The 21,626-nt window shown below is 46.6% G+C and overlaps 1 protein-coding gene across 15 annotated transcripts in view; it reads left to right on the top strand.

The window, feature by feature from the left end:
- Foxn3 (forkhead box N3) overlaps window positions 1-21,626 on the top strand; it is a 401,288-nt gene that overhangs the window by 287,956 nt on the left and 91,706 nt on the right. For all 15 annotated transcript variants that reach the window (XR_008218343.1, XM_052738751.1, XM_052738745.1 and 12 more), the window contains one exon: window positions 3,442-3,506. Coding sequence is in view for 14 of the 15 variants with exons in the window: in XM_052738751.1 (XP_052594711.1) it covers window positions 3,442-3,506 (65 nt within the window). In the remaining variant the exon portion in view is untranslated. The remainder of the gene's footprint in view (window positions 1-3,441; window positions 3,507-21,626) is intronic.

Below are 21,626 nucleotides of genomic sequence, written 5' to 3'. Positions count from 1 at the left end.
CGTGGTGAGACGGTTAGAATCCACCAGTTGTCGGTCCTTCCTAGCCATTTTGCATGGAAGTGACATTCACCAGCCACTTGTATTTACAGGAGCCTGCTTTTGTATATCACTCCTCCTCCACTCTTGATTTGCAAAAGGGGGTGGGGGGGCCACAGCCCCTCACAAACATCACACCACTATTTTCTCTGAATGCTTGTAGTTAATATGCATTTTTAAGTAATTTCATTTGGATGTATTTTTAACTAACTTGGAGCTCTAAAGGCCAATCAGCCAGGGATGTCTCTCTCCAGCTGCAGGAATAAAATCAAGTTTGTGCTTTGCCAGCCCGCAGCTGGAGCCAGGGCCCTTAGTTCCCCTCCAGGCGTGTCTTGTCTCCCTAGATGGCATCAGAAGGACGTATGACAGTTAAGTTCTTACAAGTCACAGATCGGAGTTTTATTAGTTTTTTTTTTTTTTTTGTTTTCCCCAGTTTTTTGTAGCACCAAACACAGTTCTCAGTAGGCACTTGACAAATCCTCAAATCTCTAACAGTCAGATGACGTCATTTTGAGGGAGAATCTAAGGAGCAGGTGGAATATGGCACTGGGAAATGCCCAGCTCATTTCACTGCTACTAACTCGATTGTACGTACACACACACACACACACACACACACACACACACACACACACACACACACACCCCTACTCTTAGAATGCAGCACGTCTGTCAGCAAGGGGCCTCTGCAGGCAACATGCTGGGCCAAACCTCCTTCCACCACCTGAGGACAGACCAGAGGGAAGGCAGAGCCCAGTGCCCGCAGAATGCTGATCAGTGACTTGAGGTGTTAAAAGGGTGCTGTGGAAATCCTCCGGTAGATTTCTATCCTACAGAGAATTTCCCTTATCTAAAACCGCTGGGTTTATCTGACCTCAGCTCCCCATATTTGCTCCATCCTGGGTGTCGGCTCGGTTTTGCAGCCAAATCAAGGTCAGGATAAAAAGGAGATTTGGGTGGCAGTCAGCTGGATATTCAGGCTTCTGCAGTAATACTCAATTATTGAATTCTCCAGAAGCAATGAACTCCTCTATGTCATGAAGTCCTCAGTTTTTAAATATCTTTATGAGCCAGCCAGTTCAGTATTGGCAGCAGCCAGCCAGCTTGCTGTTTCCTGCTTTATTATAAAGATAAGGTGGCAGGTTTAGGGAACTCACCGGCGTTGTTAAAGGCCAGCTTAAGCATTTTAACGCACCTTGTTCTTCCTGACTGAGCCTTAAAGGGCCCCCAAATGCCATAAGAAAAGAATCACACCAGAGAGAAATCAGCTTGCCACCATTGTTCTGCAACCCCCAGCAGGGTTTGCTACTGTTCCGTGTACCCCTCTGTCACTCAGGAGCCCCACCTGCCAGAGCTGACAGCGTGGACTGTACGGGATGCATTATTTCCCATCACTTTTAGTGTAGTGGGTCCAAAGCAAATAAAACAGAAAGGTCTATGAGCATTCAAGTTCCCAGTACATGAACTCCCCAGATCTGCAGACGCCACTCAGGCCTCCACAACGGAGCAGGGGCTACACTACAGTAAGTGACACTGTTCGGTTTCCCATATAAAAGTGTTTATATATATACACAGGGTTAACTGTATATGCACAGTCTGTTATGCTTGCAGTGTCACTGCATAGAGATGTACAAACCTTACGTTAAAGCTCCTTTGTTGCTAAAGAGTGCCAAGGATCATTGGGACTGAGGACATAGTTCTGATACAGTTGCTCCACACGGTGTGCAAACATATAATTCATTTAAAAAAGAAAAAAAAAAAAAAAACAACAAAAACGACCCAGCCTGGAACTTAGCAAGGTGTGCGGAAGTGAAGTACAGGAAAACGAGATGCTGTGTTTGCAAGCGCATTCAACATTATCATGCTATTTAATAGCATTTTTACGCGGTGGCTTTTTTCTCTTTCCTAACTCCTCCTCAATCATGTACTGTGTCCCTATAGCTGTGACAATATTTGTACCTCTGGTAATGAAATTCTGGCAGGCAGAATGCTTGGTATCTTCCTTTCTTGTTAACAGCCTTGCTATCCTTCACAGCCAGACTCCAGCTGACTACTGAAGCATTCTTGTACTCATTCAGGGGTGTGTGCGCATCTGTGATGGACTTACAAATGTAGTGAGTGTGTGTGTGTGTCTATGTGTGTGTGTGAGTGTGTGTGCATCTGTGATGGGCTTAACAAATGTAGTGTGTGTGTATGTGTGTGTGTGTGTGTGTGCATCTGTGATGAACTTAACAAATGTAGTGAATGTGTGTGTGTGTGTGTGTGTGTGTGTGTGTGTGTGTGAGCGAGTGTGTGTATGTATCTGTGATGGACCTACAAATGTAGTGAGTGAGTGTATTTGTGTGTGTGTTGTGCTTGTGCATCAGTGGTGGACTTACAAATGTAGTGAGTGTGTGTGTGTGTGTGTGTGTGTGTGTGTGTGTGTGTGTGTGTGCATGCATCTGTGATGGACTTACAAATGTATTTCTCTGACCAGTTTTAATTTGTTAAATGTTGCCTATGATGGATGCTGTGTTAGCCAACATCGTTTGCCATCTACTGTTTCGGTGAGCGTCATTGAAATTGCCTCTCGGGCTGGATGTCCTAACATTGTGGACCGACGGCTCCCTAACATTAATCTTAAACTAGTCCTTGATTGAGGATAACCCCCTTTCCACTCGAAGGGTGTTTACTAAGATTGGGTGGCTATAAAGTTTCTCACTGCCTGTCTTAAGACAGTGAGGAGGCTCATCGGGAGATGCAGCGGGTGCCTTAGTGATATATTGATCCTGCTCCTGGTCTTGCCTCTGCTCTTGCTAGAGTGTGGGTGGCATCTCGTCTGCAGAGTGTTTTATGGGGGGGCGGAGTGCAACATTTTAAGCCAAGAAAATTGAAAACAAGATGCAAAACAGCAGAAGGGCGGGGCGGGGAGGGGGTCAAGCTCACATCGGTGTGGAGAGGATTTGGTAGGAGAGATGGCAAGAAGGGCCCGCTTGGGTATATTGCCGACAAGTTCCGATGTGTAACCAGGGAGTGCCAGCGGCCTTGGTCAGTCACAAGACACGGACAAGACTCGTTGGCCACATGTATCCCTGAGCTCATGAACACGTTAGCAAGCATTCAGCGCTTAATGACACCACCAAATCAAATCACCAACCACATGCATTTATTTGCTGGTAGCCTGTAGATGGTCTCAATGGCCAGGGGTGACCCTGGCCAACATGATAACCAGGATACTCACATAGAAGGTTTTGCTGTGGGGAAAGAAAGCCTGTTTTTAACCTAATTGTTTTTAAAGCATGCCTGGGGACATTTTTCAAGGCCACCCTGGGTGAAGTTTGGAGAAGGGGTCGCTAGAGAAAGGGCTGCTGGGAAGCGAGGTGGACCCCAGTCTCAAACCTCACACACATCTGTGTTCTCTTCCAGCACATCAGGTCCACCCATCTGGCCAGGCAGTACCTTCTTCAAGAGAAATGGAGCCCTTCTGCAAGGTAGGTGTCTGGGAGCACCACCTCCTGTTCCCTCATCTCCTCCTAACCTCCTCCTGGTGCATGGTGCCAGCCGAGGCTGCTCCCGTCTGGTTAGCAGTGGCTGCTCTCTGGAGAGGTGTGTGACTGCTGTGCCCTGGGTCTGAATGCCAACTTTCTTATTTCCTCCTGCTCAAGTGTCTTTGCTGCTGTGAAATGTGAGTTTGAAACCAGGCCTCTGTCCCAGGACCGTTTCTGTGGTGGCGTCGGAACAGTGACAGCGGGAATGTGGAGCGTACACCGGGCTGATCAAAGCAAACTCTTCCGTGGTTCTGGTACCTGGGATGATCAAGGCTGGTTTGGGTGTTTGTCATCATGGAGATACGTTTGTTTCCTGCTTCCTCCTAACGTTTCCTGTGTGCCTGGAAGGTTGGCTGTAGTTTGTTCTGATGCTCCAGGGACAGTCGGTCATCCAGAGTCATCTGCTGGGGGACTGTGTTCCAACCCATCCTCAAATGTGGTGCTCATTCCTATCAAGGAATTCAAACGGTCTTTTACCTCTGGTTGTGCTGTTTAATCGCTTAACAATGGCCGAAGTTGAAGAATGGATGGTTGAAAACTGATGATGTAGGCCCAGTTCTTTAAAAGTTACTTTTGGGTTATGGCTGTTGTAAATATCTTCTCTATATGGGTAAGCTGGCCCTCAGATTTAATCCCCGCCCCTCCCCTAAATCCTTGTTGAATGTCCAGGAGTTGGGGGTGAGAGGGCAGCGGAGATACTGAAAGCATGTGGACAGGAGTGTGCCAAGAGCTTCAGAACTGTGCTGTTGCGGGATGGGGGACTTGATGCCTTTTGGCCGTCTGTTCAGCCTGACTTGTAAAAGGGTATACTGAAGCGAGCCATGTGTATGAAGGGGTCAGGTACTCCTGTGGTTAAGAAGAGACAGTTACCATCGTGTTTCTGGAGTAGTCCCAACAACGGTGAGAGAGAGAGTTCTTGTTTCATGGGCCACACGGTTTCATGCTTTTTAATAGCATGTGAAACTAGGAGCCGGAGAGTTTTGGGGTGGTTTGGTTTGTTTGTTTTGGTTTGTTTTTGGTACAGGTAAAGTTGGGTGAATCCTACTTTTGTAACCATCATGGGTTCCCTAAATGTCTGAGAAGAGAAGGAATTGACACACGGTTGCTAAAGTTGGGTCACCCTTGGGTTTTTCTCAAGTGAAGTTCGGCGTCTCCGGTGTCGTCTTTTCACGTAGAGCTTGGGTATGGTTCACCTTTGGATTATTTTTAGAATTGGGATTTTGTTTGCTTAGATTTTGTTCTGTTCCACACTTGGTAAGGGTACTCCACGGGGATCAGGTGTTTTGGTTTGTACCGATGATAGAGAACCATGGAACGAGTCGATAATGCCCGAGGCTGGGTGAGTGCAGTGGGTTCTGTTTCGTGGGTGGATGTGTCTTCCTTTTTTCCCTTCATGATTCAAAAATTTCCTGATTCCTTACTGGGACTTAAACTAGTACACATTACAGATGTACATGGGATCTACATGCAATTGAGTGTAATGTGTGTATGTGTTCTATATTGTGCATTTGAAAACCATACGAATCTTTGTCAATTTGGGGGTGTGGGCGGGGATATGCTAACATTTTTTCCTGTGATGTTTTCACCATTTTTGCCCTACTCACCTAGAGTTCTTGAGATCCCTCTACCCTCAAAAGATTTCTTTAGACTTGAAGGGCATCTTCCCAAATGACCTTTTGTTTTCTTTGGGGCCTTAGGGGACTGTCCAGAAGTTGCTAACGCCCAAAGTCAGCTTTATACCTAAAGGTTTGGGATGCAAAGAAGGGGGCTGCCCCTCCACACCTGACCTGTGTGCCCGCTTTCTCAGCCGGGCACGCACCTTGTCTTCCCTCTCACCAGTAGGGGGCAGTCTTCTTTAGACACCAGACCAGGAAGGAACCCAGGCTCAAGGATTATGTGCAGCCAGGGTGGTGAGCCAGGGTCCAGGAACAGGAAGACAGGCAGTTGGGCCACGTGGGGAAGAGGAGGCTTACTTTTTGGCAGGAAGATTGGCGAAGAGGACTGACACTTCAGCAAGGCCTCAAAACAGAAAGATGGTTGCGTGCGTGCATGCATGCATGCATGCGTGTGTGTGCGTGCGTTCATGCATGTATGACTCAATAGATGTGGCATTGCCAGAGAGGGAAACCACAAAGGCACATGGCATCCCAAAGGACAACACAGTGGGGACACAGTGCTGGACATGTGGCCCGTGACGGCAGGTGCTGCTTGACTGTGTCCAAATAAACCACTGTAAGTAGGAAACAGAATAGGGCTGCACCTACTGCACTGTGTGCTGAACAGCATAAGTCGCTGTGAAGTGTCTGTGGTGTGCCCTTGTGAACATGTGGCCGATGGCATTGCCCACTGTCATTGCTGCCCAGTGTCGTAAGAAGTCATGGCCCTATACCCCTCGTCTAGGAAGGATCAGTATTGAAAAGACAGTTTCTTTTTTTCTTACTTTTTGGAGGTAGTTTTCGTGTAGCTCAGGCTGGCTCAGATTTGCTATGCAGTAAAGGCTACCCTCCAACTTTTGGTCCTTCTGGGATTATAGGTGTGCCACCACCATGCCTTGCTCTTCAAGGACAGTTCCCCCAACAAGGCATATGGTTTTCACACCATCATAAAGTTGAAAAAACAAAACAAAACAAAGCAAAGACAACTCAAAAGTCAGGGACTTACTGTAATGTGATGTTCTCAGGGGAAATACATGGAAGTGAGTGAAAACCTGAAACGGTGTTGAGACCAAAGCGACGCAATAGAGCGGGGAACTAACTGCCTTTGGTTGTTTCACAGTTGTTTGGCTTATGAGCTGCTGAACAGTATATTGGTATTTTCTGACATAAAACTAATAGGAAGAATTAGCTAGAAGCGCCCAAGGTCTTCCTCGGACCTCAAGTGTGGCACCGTCTCTTGGTTCAGAAATCACAGGCAGGCTGGGCTCTTGAGTCACCTCTCGGTTTGAGGATAATGGGGGAAGATTTGGTTTGGATTACACCAGGCAGGGCTACTTCACATAATTGGTCATTTCATCAATTCACAGTGTTTATTCTGAATGCCATTTAGGCTGTGAGAAACGATTTCAGTGTTCTAGCAGTTTCCACGGACTGGAGAGCCCTTCAGTTTTTGTACAATAGAAACCAAGCAGAGCCTCACAAGGGGACAAGCCTGTTGTCTAACAAGGGACCTGGGGCACATCTAAACACAAGTGGGTCTTATTGGGAGGCTTGCAGGAGTGGTCAGCTGGCAGGTGTCTCCAACAGACCCCGTGTCTTTGCGTTTCTATGTTACAGTCTGTATGTGTTTAGATTAAACAAAAATATTAGCTTAGTGATGCCTTATTTTCTTAATAAAAGGAGGAGATTCTTTTTAAGGATTTCTCCTTTCCCACCCCACCCCCAACCATGCAAACTTAGATTTAGTTTATTTCATTTAAATGTCACCATGGCTTGAATTATTTCCATGAGTCTGTGTTTCATAATTAAAGATATTTCTCACCCTGGTCTGCCCCTTCATCTGGCCTCTGATGGTTTTGCCCTAAGAGGACGTAAGACAGCACACACACACACACACACACACACACACACACACACACACACACACACACCTTTAGTTTCTTGCCTTCTGCTACAACTTGGCACAAGCAGGGCCTGACCTTCCCGGCAGGCATCTCTGTTCCTTTGTCCTTCTTAGGCCTCGTAGCCCCTGAACTGGCCAGTTTTGTTCAGTGAGAAGCTGCTGACTTCACAGTGGTACCCAGTCAGTCACTCTGGCCTGCTCGAATCCCCGCTCTCCCTCTGAGAAGCGCCCCCTGCACCCATCCACACTATACTACCTGTGAGTTTCTCTCTTCACTTTGGTGTCAGGCTGGAGCTGCCCGGGGGAGGCCGGCCACTCAGCCCAGCTAGTGAAGGCCTGCTCTGCTGTAAGAAGCCAGCTGCTGTCAGCACCAACAAGAACTCCTTCTCAAACTTCCCCAATCGACAGCTGATACCCTGCCTCCTCTGGTTCCCCTTCACCTTCCTCCTTCACTCTAGCGTTGGCTCACTGTTGTTATTATTATTACCAAATAGTACCAAAATAAAATTGCTATTACACATCTGTGTCCCTAGCATGCAGCGAATGAATCGAAATAACTTCTATTCGCACACAACAGGTTTTTCTTTCCGCTGGCTGCCGACAGCCCACAGGATAAATAAGCTAATGCAATGGAAAGAAATCCTCAGAGGCATTTTCAGTGCACAGAGCAGGATGACGCGGCCACAAGCCCAACAGCTAATGCCGGGGGGAAGGAGACTGGTTCTCTTGCTGCTGTCCGGTGCATGTTGTTTCTGGGTGTGCACAAGTGCATGCACCATTGGTAAGCCATGCATGAAGACGACTGCCCTGGGGAATGGAATTTTTCATGTTCTGTGTTGGCTTCCTGCACTTCTTCCCACCCACCCCCACAACCTTCTTCTGCTGCCGTAGCTCGGCCATGTGTCTTACCCCTAGAGAGATGAGGGAATTCCCAGTGGATTTTATTTCAGGACATAAAAGGCTCAAGTGTGAGGGCTCAGAAAAGCTCAGGCTCTGAGTTAGATCCTCAGGCTCTGGTCCTCAGTGAACTCCATGACTTGAGTCAAGATGAAACCCAAGCTCCATTTTTCTTCACTGCAGATGCAGGAACGCCCCTCTGGGACAGTTTCCTCCCTGAGTCCCAGCTCCGATCCATCCTAACCACTGTCCTATAAACAATAGATTAAAATGAACCATGGAGGAAGTGTTACCTTTAGCCAGACGTCCTCTGTGGATCCAAGAAGATGGACAGAGAGAGTGTGCATGTAGGTTGCCTGGACAAGGAGTCACCAAACAAAAAGGTTTTCAAAGCTCTCACAGCTCGTCATGAAGCAGTATGGTATAGACTCAGACAACCTGGAAAGAAATCTTGTCTTGGCTTCCTAAGCAAGTGGCTTAACCCTCATATTAGTCCAATTTCTGTTGTTATAGCAAAATAGCCACGACAGGGTAAGTTACGAAGGAAAGAGGTTGCTCACAACCTCAGCGTCTGAAGTGGACCGGCTCTCGTGATTCCTCCTTTGACACAGGCTTCGTGACAGTGGCATCCCAGTGATAGGAACACACAGAGAAAGGATCACAGGGCGAGACAGGAAACCAGAAGAAGATGTATTTTTAATTTTAGGTGTGGGGATGTTTTGCCTGCATGGGGATATGTGTACCACATGCGTGCAGTGCCCACAGCGGCCAGAAGAGGGCAGCCCCTGGAACTAGAGTTACACATGGTTGTGAGCCACCATGTTAGTGCCGGGATCAAACCCAGGTCATCTGCTAGAGCCACCCCTGCTCTTAACCACCAAGTCACCTCGCCGCCACCACTACCACCCCTGAGGGGCTTGTCCTGTTCACTTTTGGCAACTCTCTCCTGTGAACTCACTCAAGACCAGCATCAATCCCTTCCTAGGCCCTTGTCCTTAATGATAGAACCACCTGCCTGTTGCCTCTATCTCCAAAGGGTTCACCCTCTCACATGCTCAAGGAGAAACAGTCTGAAGATCTTCTCAGGAACATCCTTCTCCATTCCCATTTCGAGTGCCAGCCTCGCCAGCATCTCCTTCCTGAACCCAGCAGGATCTGGGGACCATGTGGTCCAGGACACCCATTGCTCTCATTCAAGGACCCACACCTCAGGTTTTGTTTGGGTTTTTAAAGACTTCCCCCCTCCCCCCATCTCTTTCCCAGCCCTGGGCTTTCTGGTGTCTTTCATCTCTTCCACAAGCTGACTCTTTTGTCCACTGTGCAAAGGAGGACATTCACTTCTTGAGTAAACCTGCTTCTTGCCCCCCGGCACACCCATTAAAACAACTCAGCACTAATAGAAAGGGGACGGACGGCTCCTCTCTGCCCTCCTCTCTGCCCTCAAGTGCTCGCTGCCTTCTGTCCTCCTTGGCCCAGGATAGACTCTGGGTTTGCAGGAGGAGCCCTTTCTTTGTTTCCTGGCATTGTTTGTCTTCTTGTTCCGTAGCAAGTACAGATTTTTCTGGAACGCAGTATTCATCAGCTGGCTGCTCTGCTTACAGAGGTGATGTTAAAGGGGTGCTCTTTGGCTCCTCTAGTGTTTTGTTTGTACTTTGGAACATGCTTTTACGCTCACTAAAAAAAAAAATACAAGGAAGTACCCTTTTCAAAGAGGCTGTGTTGCTGAGGATGACCTTGGACTTCTAATTGTTCTGTTGCATGAATCTTAAAGAGTCTTGTTAATAAAATCAAACCTGACGCCAGTTATTGGGGTGAATGCTGGAAGATCAGAGAGACAGAACAAGCCACAGCCACCTCACCCCGCCAGTTCCTCAGCTGATCCTGTTTCCTCAAACTGGAAGTTTCTGAGTCCTCATCCGAACGGCTCTCAGCTGAACTGTTGCTCCAAAGCCTGAAAGCTTAACCAGCCATATACTTCTAGTTTCTGGTCCTCACGACTTATATACCTTTCTGCTTTCTGCCATCACTCCCCGGGATTAAAAGCTCACTTTCTGGGATTAAAGGCGTGAGTCACCATGCCTGCCTGTTTCCAATGTGGCCTTGAACTCACAGAGATTCAGAGGTATTTCTGCCTCTGGAATGCTAGGATTAAAGGTGTGAGTGCCACCATTTTCTAGCCTCTGTATCTAGTGGCTGTTCTGTCTCTGACCCCAGATAAGTTTATTAGGGTGCACAATATTTTGGGGAACACAGTACCACCACATTGTTCTTTACCTCCCGAGTGCTGGGATTACAGGTGTGTGTTAGCTTGTCCAGTTGGTGTGGTGATGGGGATTGGAGGCTTTGTGCGTGCTAGGCAGGAGCTGAGCTGCATGCCCACACCCGTGATTCCAGCCATGCCAACTTCCCCACCGTCTGTAGCCTGCCATGGAATCTAAGACACCTTGAGTTACATGCTGTGCATTTTCCTGCTTGGCCCTAACTTTAGCTCCTCTCTGAACCCCTGTCTCTAATAATTGTCTAAATGAAAATCTCATATTGCTTTCTGAAAAAGCAGCCCTGTAAGCGGACAACAGAGCTAGAAGTTGCTGCCCGTGAGGCTGAGGACATGAAATTGCTGCTGCTGCTGCTGCTGCTGGTGTGTGTGTGTGTGTGTGTGTGTGTGTGTTCATGTACATGCACTCTCTTTCTCTCTCCCTCCTCTGTCTCTGTGTCTCCCTCTCTCTCTCTCTTTCCCCCTCTCTCCCTCTCTTTCAGATATGCTATGCTATGGTCCAAGTGTGAATGTCAGGACAACCGCCATTCTTGATCCTCACTGTTGGTCATGCAGATTCTTCCGACTAACTGGCCTGGGATCCTCCTGCCCCTGCTTCTCCTCCCAGGAGGACCCTGCTATTACAAACATTTGCACTATGCAGCTAGCTTTTGTTGGAGTCCTAGGGTTTGAATTCAGATCCCCACACTTGGTCAGGAATGACTTTACCTACTGAGCCAACTCCCCAACACACCTCTATGGTTTTTAAAGATGGGATAGAGCAGAAGAAATCCTAGCATTAGCCCCTGAAAGGGTAATACAGTGAGTAACACCTGCTACTGAGCAGTGATTTTATTTGATGCGAGTTTTTATGGATATATGTTTAACTTTACACTAAATTTGTCACTAGGAGTGTTCCTTTATAGCTCACATAGCATGTAGAAATATTTTTCTAATCTATTAAATTATATAACAAGATTATGAAATGTAGAGATGAAACATCTTTGGATCCTCCTGCCATTCAGAACATGTGTCTATCAAAGAGCCCGTGCTTTATTAGTACAATTGGAAAGGAAACACCATTCCCCTTGAAGCTGTGTGGAACTGCTCGGGTGGAGGTCCAGAATATTTTTGTAAAATTGCTGAAAGACTTACCACTACTGAAGCTTTTCGGGTGTGTTCTGAACAGGCTGTTCACGTGATGCTTTCAGAGCTGGACTTCACAGCACCCACCTGCATGCTCCCGAAGCCAAGCTGCTCACTGTGCCTTCTTTCCCAAGCCTTTGCCAAGAGGCAGGCCTTCGGGTTTTCACATCTGTGCCTTCATGCACATGATTGGGATGTGTGCATACATTCATGTGCACATGTCTGTGGCCCAGGCACCTAGGTGTAAGGCCTTGTAGGGATCATTACTCTCAGTGGCCCTTGGCAACCTCTAAAAGAAATCCCACAATCTCCCACTAGTGTTTGCATTCATCCAGCTCCCTTCCAGTTGGTTTTACTAAAGGATAGCCTGCAAACAGAGGGTAGGTCTCAGGTCTCCAAGCAGGTATCCTGAGTCCATGCCCTGCCCTTCCCCCAATTACCATGTGACTTTGAAAAGGATTTGTCACCTCTTCGCACTTCTACAAAATGAAGAAGCAATAGTCTTGCAAGATTGCCATAATTAAGAGGATTGACGATGATGTGTGTAGCATCCCTGATGCATAGGAGGTGCTCCAAATGTAGGTGCCCATGCTCCTGACCTCACTCCAGAGGATTTAGTGTCACAGAGAGAACAGACGTGGAACCTTGGAATTAGCCAAGGCCAACCTGTGTGGACTCCCAGCCATGCACATGGTCTCGAGCAGATCACCTGGCTGGTGCAAGTCTCCTCTTTCTGCCCAGTCCAATAAAAAAGAGTCCCAACTTCATGAAATTGGTGAGAATTAAGAGGCGGTATGTGTGTGCAGAGAACTCATTATGTTCATGATAACATCTGTGCAGTCCTGCAGTTTCGTAAGGTGGCCAGTACCTTTACCCTCAAGCAACCACAAACAGCAGCAGCAATAACAAAAGCTCTCCCTCAGTTCAACTGTAGCTATGCCTTTAGGGATATTTAAGGCCCTTTTCAGCCTCTGGTGCATTGAGGCAGGGAAAGACTCCGGCTCTCCTTCCTCCTGAGAACATCTCATGCCATTCTTGACATGTTTGAAAGACTGTGATCGTACAGAGATGCGTCAGAAAGAGAAGCCCGTGGGCTGGGCTGGAGTTGCCTGTGATCCGTATGTCTTGTTCTTTCGCTTAGTCTCCTGGATTATGCCAGAATAAAACCAGATCCCAGCATTCGCAGACATCAGTTTCAGTAAACAGGGATGGGGAACGATGGGCGACGACCCCCAGCCACTGTGTGTGGTGGTAAGGAGCTTAGGCCATCCTTGAAGAATGGGTCCCAGTGGACCTGGTCCCTCCCGAACAGTTACTGAAGCATACATCAGTCAGTCCTTCTTACCCTTTGGATTGTTTGTTTTTGTTTTAGGGGCGTTGGGACTCCTTATGTAGCCAAGGCAGGACTGAAACTTCTCTCCTTCAGCTCTTAAGCCCTAGAATTCCTGCTGTGTGCCATTGTGCCTAGTTCAAACCCTGAGTCTTTATGGGATGTGCTCAGGTAATCTGATTCTGCTAACTGGACACCAGTTACAGACATGAATTAGGAGTACAAGTCTCTGCTTTGGTGACATCTGCCACAAGAGACTATAACCCAGCATCTTGATCATACTGAGCAAGACTGTGACAGGGTCTTAGTAGAGACCAGAAATGTGAGACCTCTCTCTACAAAGACCAGTTCTGTGTTGTTTTCAAACCCCCGCACTTCAGCCTCTGATTTCACAACAGTATGGGAATGAGTTGATCCTGGAGTTGTGTCTTTGACTCACAGGTGGAACACCTACCAGGAATCGGACCGGGGCCCATTTCTCATCTTGTGGAACCACTGTGTGGATCTCCTTCCTACATCAGTTTCTTTTGGGCACTCTCTGGCCTTGATGACAGGTTGAAGGTGGCCATGTGGCCCGTGCCAGGGCTGGGTTCCGCACTGTGCATTTTTCCCCCCTGGATTTGGAAGCTCTATAGAATATGCTGACATCACCAGTGAACTATCTTAACATCCTATCTATTCCAGTTTAGAACCTACCAGTGTGAAAGAACTCCCCTGAACACACTGAGTCATGGACTAGGGGCCACTCTGCCCGCTCCTGCTTATGAGTTAAGCCTCTGTTTTACCTAGGCCAGCGGAAAGTGAGCTTTTCTTGTGTTCAGCCAAAGGTCCTGACCAATCAGGTGCCCCTAAAGCAAACAGTATCAGTTAAACTAATACATGTATGTCACTGGTGGCTTCTGTGTGTCATGCAGTTTCAGCTTCTCTTGTTGTAGGGGGGCCCTTAGTGTTTTGATTGTCACCTGGCATATAAGGGGAGCTTTCCAGGATGGCAGCTTAAGCCAGCAATGCCAGGACCACTGTCACTTCATGAGCTCTAACATCCACATGCCGAGTTAGAGCCACAGAGCACTGCTGTGCACACTCATTTGCTTTAGGAGAAGTGGGTCATGTCCACCTGCTCTCACAGATGGAGAAAAATATGCACAAATGAAGTATTTGGCCAAAGTAAGTTGTGTATTTGTGTAAATGAATATGTAGCTGCAGGTGTATCTGTGCTAAGTTGTGTGTTGTGTGGTGTGTGTGTGTGTGTGTGTGTGTGTGTGTGTGTGTGTGTGTGTATGTGTTTTGAATCTTTGCCAAGTTCAAGTCTATGTCAAGTCAAGACATAGAAGCTCTTTTTGGCACTCCCCATTCTCTTCCAAGTTCATGGACTCCACGTGTCCGACAAATGCCATGTGTAGTTAGATGGGCCTTTGTAAAAGAGAACTGTGTCCACCCTCTCTCTCGCTGCGACCCTCAGCAGACTGGCGTATGAGATGGAACACATTTTCTCATTTAGCATCTTTTCTTCCCCTTATTGCCATCTGAATTCATTGAGAGCGGTTCTGAGTCTCATTAGAGGAGTCTTAATTTAAAAATTAAGTTGGGAACTAGCAAGTGAGATTTGAAGGGGCCATGCCTTTGGTTCTGAACTGGATTTTCATTACTTAGTTACTCTTCAAATTATACTGATTTCAGGTGTGATTTTTCCCCCCCCTAAATAGATTGGGAAGCCCAAAGGCTTTCTAGACTAATGCTTGTCTGCAGCTCCATTTTTCTTCTTGTCCGAGCCTGACCCCAGGGGCACCTCACCTCCACCTGCTGCTTGGTCTGTCTGAAAGTCTGTGCCCACATCCTTCTGGTCCAGCTGTTCTTTCCCTCTTCAAGTCCCAGCTGTGAGCACTGCAGTTTAGATGGCCGCCCCATGCAGCAGTTATCATTGAGCTCACCGTGGTGTAGCTGTGCCCTGCATGAGTTGACACCCTCTATTAGTTTTTACTGTTCACCATTCTCTGCTCCCGGAACCAAACCACTCACCATTCCCTTGTTCCTGGAACACGCGGCTGTCTTCTCTTCAACACTTCCTTCCTAGGAGGAGTAATGTCAGCTATCTAAAAAGGCCGGCGATGTTTCCTACTCTAGTTCGTGTTTTTCCTTTGCTTTCCAAGATGCACGTACACACACTCATGCGTGCACACCTACACATGTACACGTGCATGCATTGGTGGTGGTGTGGTCCTAGAGTTTGGTAGGGGCTCCTTTACTTGTGACATTGGCTGAATGCATGGTTTTGCCATTTCAGTCATAAAAGGGTTCATCTTGTTTGGGAACCTGAGGTGCTATTGTAATTGAAATATGCACCCTTGAACTTGTCCTGCACCTCATACCCTGCTCTTCAGGAGGCTGGATATAGGAGATGTGGAGGCAGGAACCTCTGCCAAGTCTTGCCTGATCTTTCCTTTCTTCTTCTTCAAAACTCACAAAAGGCCCCTTGTCCTTTCATATCTCTCTCCAGCTGGACTGTAATCTGTTTGAGGCCAGAGGGTTTCTTATCTCTGTCCCTGGTACCTCCCAGGGAACATGGGTTAGAAAAGAAATCAGATACTTGTGAAACGTGTGTGTGTGTGTGTGTGTGTGTGTGTGTGTGTGTGTGTGTGTGTGTGTGTGTGTGAATTCACTGTAGGAACTGACTTGTATGCCATTCATGTTGAAGCCCCGCCCCCAGTGGGACTACCTTTGGGTGAAGAGCCTTTAAGGAGGTTTCATTGGCAGCAAAGGTGGAGACTCACGCCAGTCGGACTGATGTCTTTATAAAAAGAGAGAGGGACAACAGGAGCATCCCTGTGCTGTGGGAGAGGACACAGCAAGGCACTGACCACCTGCAAGCCAAGGAGAGGCCTCTGGAGAAACCAAGCCTGCCAGCCCCTTGAACTTGGACTTCCAGCACCCAGATCTGTGTGCAGCCGAGTTCCTGTTGTTTGTACCATCGCGACTGGAGCATTTGTTGTGGGAGCAAAGACTAGTTAACACAGCCACCAGCTGTCCACTTACCTGGTTCTGTAAGATTGGAAGTCTAAGAATACAATTCAGTGCTCAAGAAAGTTTTGAGAAGATATCTAGCTTCCTATGTAACGTTAATCCTCAGTGATGGACAGCTGAATTCTAGTCCTCGTCTCTCTTTTACAAGCCCGCAGGGATCGAGTCCCAGGCTACCCCTGCAGCCTCCCACACACACCGTGGGAGGGAGAGGGAATGTTGTCGTTTTCTAAGATTCTGGGCCCCTGGGAAATTATCTTAGCCTGACCGACACTCTATGACCTTGATGGTTCTGTATTCTCATAAATAATAGCAATTATCGCAGAGGGGACAAAGCTGGAGGAGTCTTGGTAGATCTTCATGCTGGCCTTAGACCTTCTACTGACTAGCTGTGTTTACTTGCATATGTAACCTGACCTTTATGTGCTCATGGCTGTGTTTCTTAAAATATCTCAGTTGCTGTAATGGGCAGTTACTTTTTCCTTTCTCGGAAACTGACCCAGACTTGCAAGTGGAAAGCAAGTCCCTCCCCAACGCAACCATTCCATCTGTGTACTTCTAGGTAATGTCTCCCTCAGACCGGCCCTCCCATCCCGCTGGTTCCAGTGACTGTTGCAGGTGGGCATGTGAATGAGGCTGCTCCTGTCATCGTGATTCCTGACCCTGGTTTTTTGTTTGGTTGGTTGGTTGATTTGGGGGTGGGGGGGGGTTGGTTTGTTTTTTTGTTTTTTGTTTGTTTGTTTGTTTGTATTTTTGTTTTGTTTTGGTTTTTGACCCTGGGGAAAGACTAGGTTCAAAGGTGTCAGGTAGAAAGGGGATGATGGAATATGGAATACCCCCACAGATTCATGTGTTTGCATACTTAATCCTCAGCTAGTGGTGCTGTATTTGATGGCTCAATGGAGCCTTTAGGAGGTGGAGCCTTACTGGAGGAAGTGGGTACTAGAGGCAAGCTTGAGGTTTTATACCCCAACCCCTCTCCCTGTCCTCTCTCTGCTTCCTGTCTAGTCAAGATGTGAGGAGTCCCATATGCATACTTTCACCGTTAGCCATGTCTTCTCCCTTCCATGATTGGCTGTGCACCTCAAACTGTGAGTCAAGATGAGCCCTTCCTCCTTTTCAAAGTTGCCTCTTGTCAGGCATTCAGTCATAGCAGCAAGAAAAGCAGCTGTTGCAGAGAGTTTTTCCAAGCCATTTTCACCAGAGATGAGTCTCTGTTGAGAACGAAGAACAGGGCTTGTTAGAAAGACACCAGTGGCCGTGGTTTTCCCAGAGTTCAGAACATCTCTTAAGATGCAGAGATTCACAGTGAATTGCTGTATTAACACCTGCCCCGTACACCATCTAGAACCCTAACAGCACAGTGTCTTTAGGGGAAGGGGCTCTTGGGATTGAACCCAGGGCCTTGTTCATGCTTAGTATACACTGTACTACTGAGCCATATACCTCCCCATTTTTATGTGCATGTATATATGTGTATACTCATGAGTGAGTGTGTGCAGGTGCGCATCTGTGTACATACTTATAAAGGCCAGGAGTATTGTTCCTCAGATACCCATGTCCCTTGTTTTGAGACAAGGTCTGTCACTTGGCCTAGAAGTCACCAAGTAGGCTAGTATGGCTGGCTGCCCAGTAAACTCCAGGATCTGCCTCCTGAGAACTAACATTGTAAATATGTTATGTCCACCTAGCTTTCTTTACATGGGTTCTGAAGGTGGAACTCTGGTCTTTGTGCTTGAGAGTTCAGTTGCAAGACTAGTCCATCTCCCCAGACCTCACAATACAATTTCAAAATGTGCTCCTAATGCAAAGGCATGCAGTCTGAACTCAGGCAGTTATTTGGAAAACCCAGTAACTTATTAGGTAGGCTTGATAGCAGACTCTTAAGGACATTAGTTCTGTGCCACCTTTTATGCAGTGGTCAAATAGAAGCTGCTATCATCTGTTGTGTTTTTTTGTGAGATGTCTACCCATAGTCCCAGGCATTTGAATACTTGGTCCCCAGTTGGTGGCACTGTTTAGGGAGGCTTAGGAGGTGTGGCCTTGATGTAGGAGGTATGTCATTGGAGGCATGCTTTGAGACTTTAGAGATACACACTGTTTTGAGTTCACTCTGCTTCATGCTTGTAGTTTAAGATATGACAGGCGGCTTCTGTTCTGGCCGCCATGCCTGCCTGCTTCCTTACCATGGTGGTAATGGATTCTTGCTGTGGGATAATGCTCTTGTACACTGTAAAGATTTGTCACTTGATCTGGTTTAATAAAATGCTGATTGGCCAGTAGCCAGGCAGGAAATATAGGTGGGGCTACCAGAGTAGGAGAATGCTTGGAAAGAGTACAGAACCAAGGATTCACCAGCCAGATGCAGAGGAAGCAAGATGTGACAATACCACTAAGCCACTGGCCAAGTGGCAATATATAGATTTAATAGAAATGGGTTAATTTTAAGTGTAAGAGCTAGTTAGTAATAAGCCTGAGCTACAGGCTAAGCATTTATAAGTAATATTAAGCCTCTGAGTCAATTGTTTAAGAAGTGGCTGCCAGGTATTTGGGAACAGGCAAGCAGAAGAGAAACTTCTGCCTACAGACTCTAATTAGAACTATAAGCCCAAATAAACCCTTCCTTTTATAAGTTGCCCTGGTCATGGTATTTATTACAGCAATAGAAAAGTAACCAATATATCATCATTGATTGGAGTTATTGTACTGTCCTCAGGAAGGAAAGGAAGGGAAGTCTTTGATTGACATCATAGGTATAATGTCCGTACCTGTGTGGCATCTGGTCGAGGGGAGCTCCTTCTTTTTGGGTTGATGAGCACTGGTCTCCTCATGGTTTGAATGGCCCTTATTTGCTGAAATTGAACAGTTCCTGAGGGTGGATGCTCACCTGATTGTTTTGGCTTGGTGTTGACCACAGCTAGGTATGGGATAGAAAGACAAGCCAGGGTTTTGTTACCCCTAGAGTACAAGATAATGTCTGGAGAGACAGAAGTTGGGTTCCTTGTGTGATGGCAGTCTTCTTTTTATTCATCTGGGTTCCGGGTAAATACTTGGGCAGATTCACTGAGCTGGATCTTGTGTTCAGCTGTATGGACCTTGCTGAGTATATGTTACTTCGGGGATCCCTAAGCAGACCTTGCTGTGTGTACGCTACATCAAGGGGAAATGTTCAGGAATGAATGAGCGGCAGACATTTCATTACGCTTATTTGATTTCAGATTTCTATTACACATATGGAGTGAACCTCAGAATTCTTCCATGATTAAAAAAATAGGACTCACATAGATTTTGTTGAATCGATGTTAATTTAGAGCTGGGAGAAACACAAAGTCACAAGAATTTCTTTGACAATTCAAGCATGTTTTATGTAGGCCTTTTGAACCTGTTTGTATTGATATCATTAGTGTGATATTTAGACTCCATCTTGAACAGGCCCACTGACAAAGATTACAAAAATGTCAGTCTCTCCCCAGAGTAGTTTTTTTTTTTAATTCATAACCAGAGAGTTTATTCACAAATGTAGGTTAAGATGAACTTATATGATTATAAATTAACTTTGGCAGAAAAAAGAAAAGAAAAGCTTACAGCAAAAACTTTAAAAATGTCTTTGCCAGAGCACATTGGTCGATCAGGCAAACTTTAAATGTTTATATAGACAAAAGCAGTTTCCCACCACATCACATCTTGTTGGCAAAGTAATTGGTTTAGAAATTGTTATTCAAAACACACCGGGCATTTTGCTTGTAAACTTGCGGGATTTTGAAAACGAGCATGCCTGGTTCACTGGGATTTCTAATTTGCAGCAGCATACAGGATAACCCATGTCATCTTCAGCCAAAGGCGCACGGCTAGTCATGCTCGCACCCTTGGAGGTTGTCAGGAGAAAGAGCGTCCTTCCTTTGCAGATTTTCTCAAAGAGATACAGGTACTCAGCAAAGCCTGTCAGATCAGTGGACCATTTGTTATCTTGAATTAAACCAAGAGCTTCATACCTCAGCCTTTGTAAATACTAAGTGGTTAGTGCTACCTCTTAGGGTTTCAAATACCTTAAGAGTGTGTTGCAATTAAAAAACAAACAAACAAAAAAATCTATCATTCTTAAGTGATTAAAAATGAAGAAGTATGCCGAGCGGTGGTGGCGCACGCCTTTAATCCCAGCACTCGGGAGGCAGAGACAGGTGGATCTCTGTGAGTTCGAGGCCAGCCTGGTCTACAAAGTGAGTTCCAGGAAAGGCGCAAAACTACACAGAGAAACCCTGTCTCGAAAAATCAAAAAAAGAAAAACAAAAAAAAAAAAAAAATGAAGAAGTATAACTAACCCCCTGCCCCAAATTTTAATATTCCAAAATCTGAAACTTTGAATACCTCTCTGCACACCCCCAAATGGAGGCTCCCACACCTTAGCTCCTGTGGTGGTTGGATCCAGTATACTAAAAGCATTGTTCAAAATCACCTTTAGGCTACATGTATCAGAAACACAAGTGAGTTTCCTGTTCAGACTTGTATTCCATGCTCAAGATAGCTTATTATATGTCTAGAAAAATTAAAAAAAAAAAAAAGGCAAACTTTCATTCCATAATTCCCAGGTAAGGGAAACTCAGCCTGTGTGTGAAAGTGGATTTAGTGTTGGGTGTCCCTGGCCATAGATTCTGAAATCATCTCATTCAGAGATGTGTTCCCTTGTTTTTCCGGAAGAATGAACAGCATTGCCATCCATGACTGTTAGGTGCTTGAGTGCTGCACTGATGTCTTCCTCCTTAGCCAGCTCTCACTGTGTTCAGGGTTCGGGTCTAACCAGAAGCATTGGCTATCCTGGACCAAGCTCATTTGAACAGCATTTCTGGTGCATATGGGATGATGGGTCTGATGATGGTGTGTTACAGTCTCTGGGCAAGGAGAGTCCTCAAGCCCTTGGCCATCTACACCCTCAGTGGACAAGCAAGAAAACTGGACCAGGTTATCAGGCCTTGTCTGTCAAGAGAATTTCTCCCCAAGCCAGTCCAGCCCCCCATTTCTGCCTTCCTTTCTCACTGGAGACACCTTCCCTTCTTGTCTTAGTTAGGGTTCTGCTGCTGTGAAGGAAAAGATTTAACTAGGCTGGCTTACAGTTCAGAGGTTCAGTCCATTGTCATCATGGTGGGACACAGCAGCATGCAGGTAGACATGGTCCTGGAGACGGAGATGAGAGGGTTTTTACCTCCCTCCCTCCCCTCCAGACAGGGTTTGTCTGTGTGTAGCTTTGGCTGTCCTACAATTCGCTCTGTAGCCCAGGCTGGCCTCAGACTCACAGAGATCTGCCTGCCTCTATGTCCCAAGTGCTGGGATTAAAGACGTGCATCACCGCTTGAAGGCAGGCAACAGGAAGTTTGCCTGGTCTGAGACACTGGATGTAGCTTGAGCATAGGAGATCTCAAAGCCCACCCCCACAGTGACACACTTCCTCCAACAAGGCCACACCTACTCCAACAAAGCCACACCTCCTAATGGTGCCACTCCCTGTAGGCTTATGGGTACCAATTACATTCAAACCACCACACTTCTCTTCTGGGATAATTTAGAAACATGGACAAGAGGGGAGAAGCCCTGGCTCTGTATTATATAATGAGAACAGCTATGTCAGAGGGATCATCTTGCTGTATTTGTGTCCCCAGCTCTGGTGTTCTCTTGGTTTTTTTGTTTGTTTTTTATTTTGTTTTGTTTTGTAACCTCAGGTCTTTATTTTGTAACCCAGAGTCTTTATTTTGAAATAGTGTCTCACCCCTTAGCCCAGGCTAGACCTCAGACCTGCCTCAGTCTCCCAGATATGCATGCACCACAGGCATGCACCACACACTGGCTGCCCTTTGCATTTTATGTTTGT

This window comes from Peromyscus californicus, unplaced genomic scaffold (genome assembly GCF_007827085.1).
Source record: "Peromyscus californicus insignis strain IS unplaced genomic scaffold, ASM782708v3 Scaffold_15__1_contigs__length_86483966, whole genome shotgun sequence".
In the NCBI taxonomy this organism is placed as follows: Eukaryota; Metazoa; Chordata; class Mammalia; order Rodentia; family Cricetidae; genus Peromyscus; species Peromyscus californicus.
The sequence above is the reverse complement of the archived record's forward strand: the minus strand, read 5'-3'. Positions and strand labels throughout refer to the sequence as shown.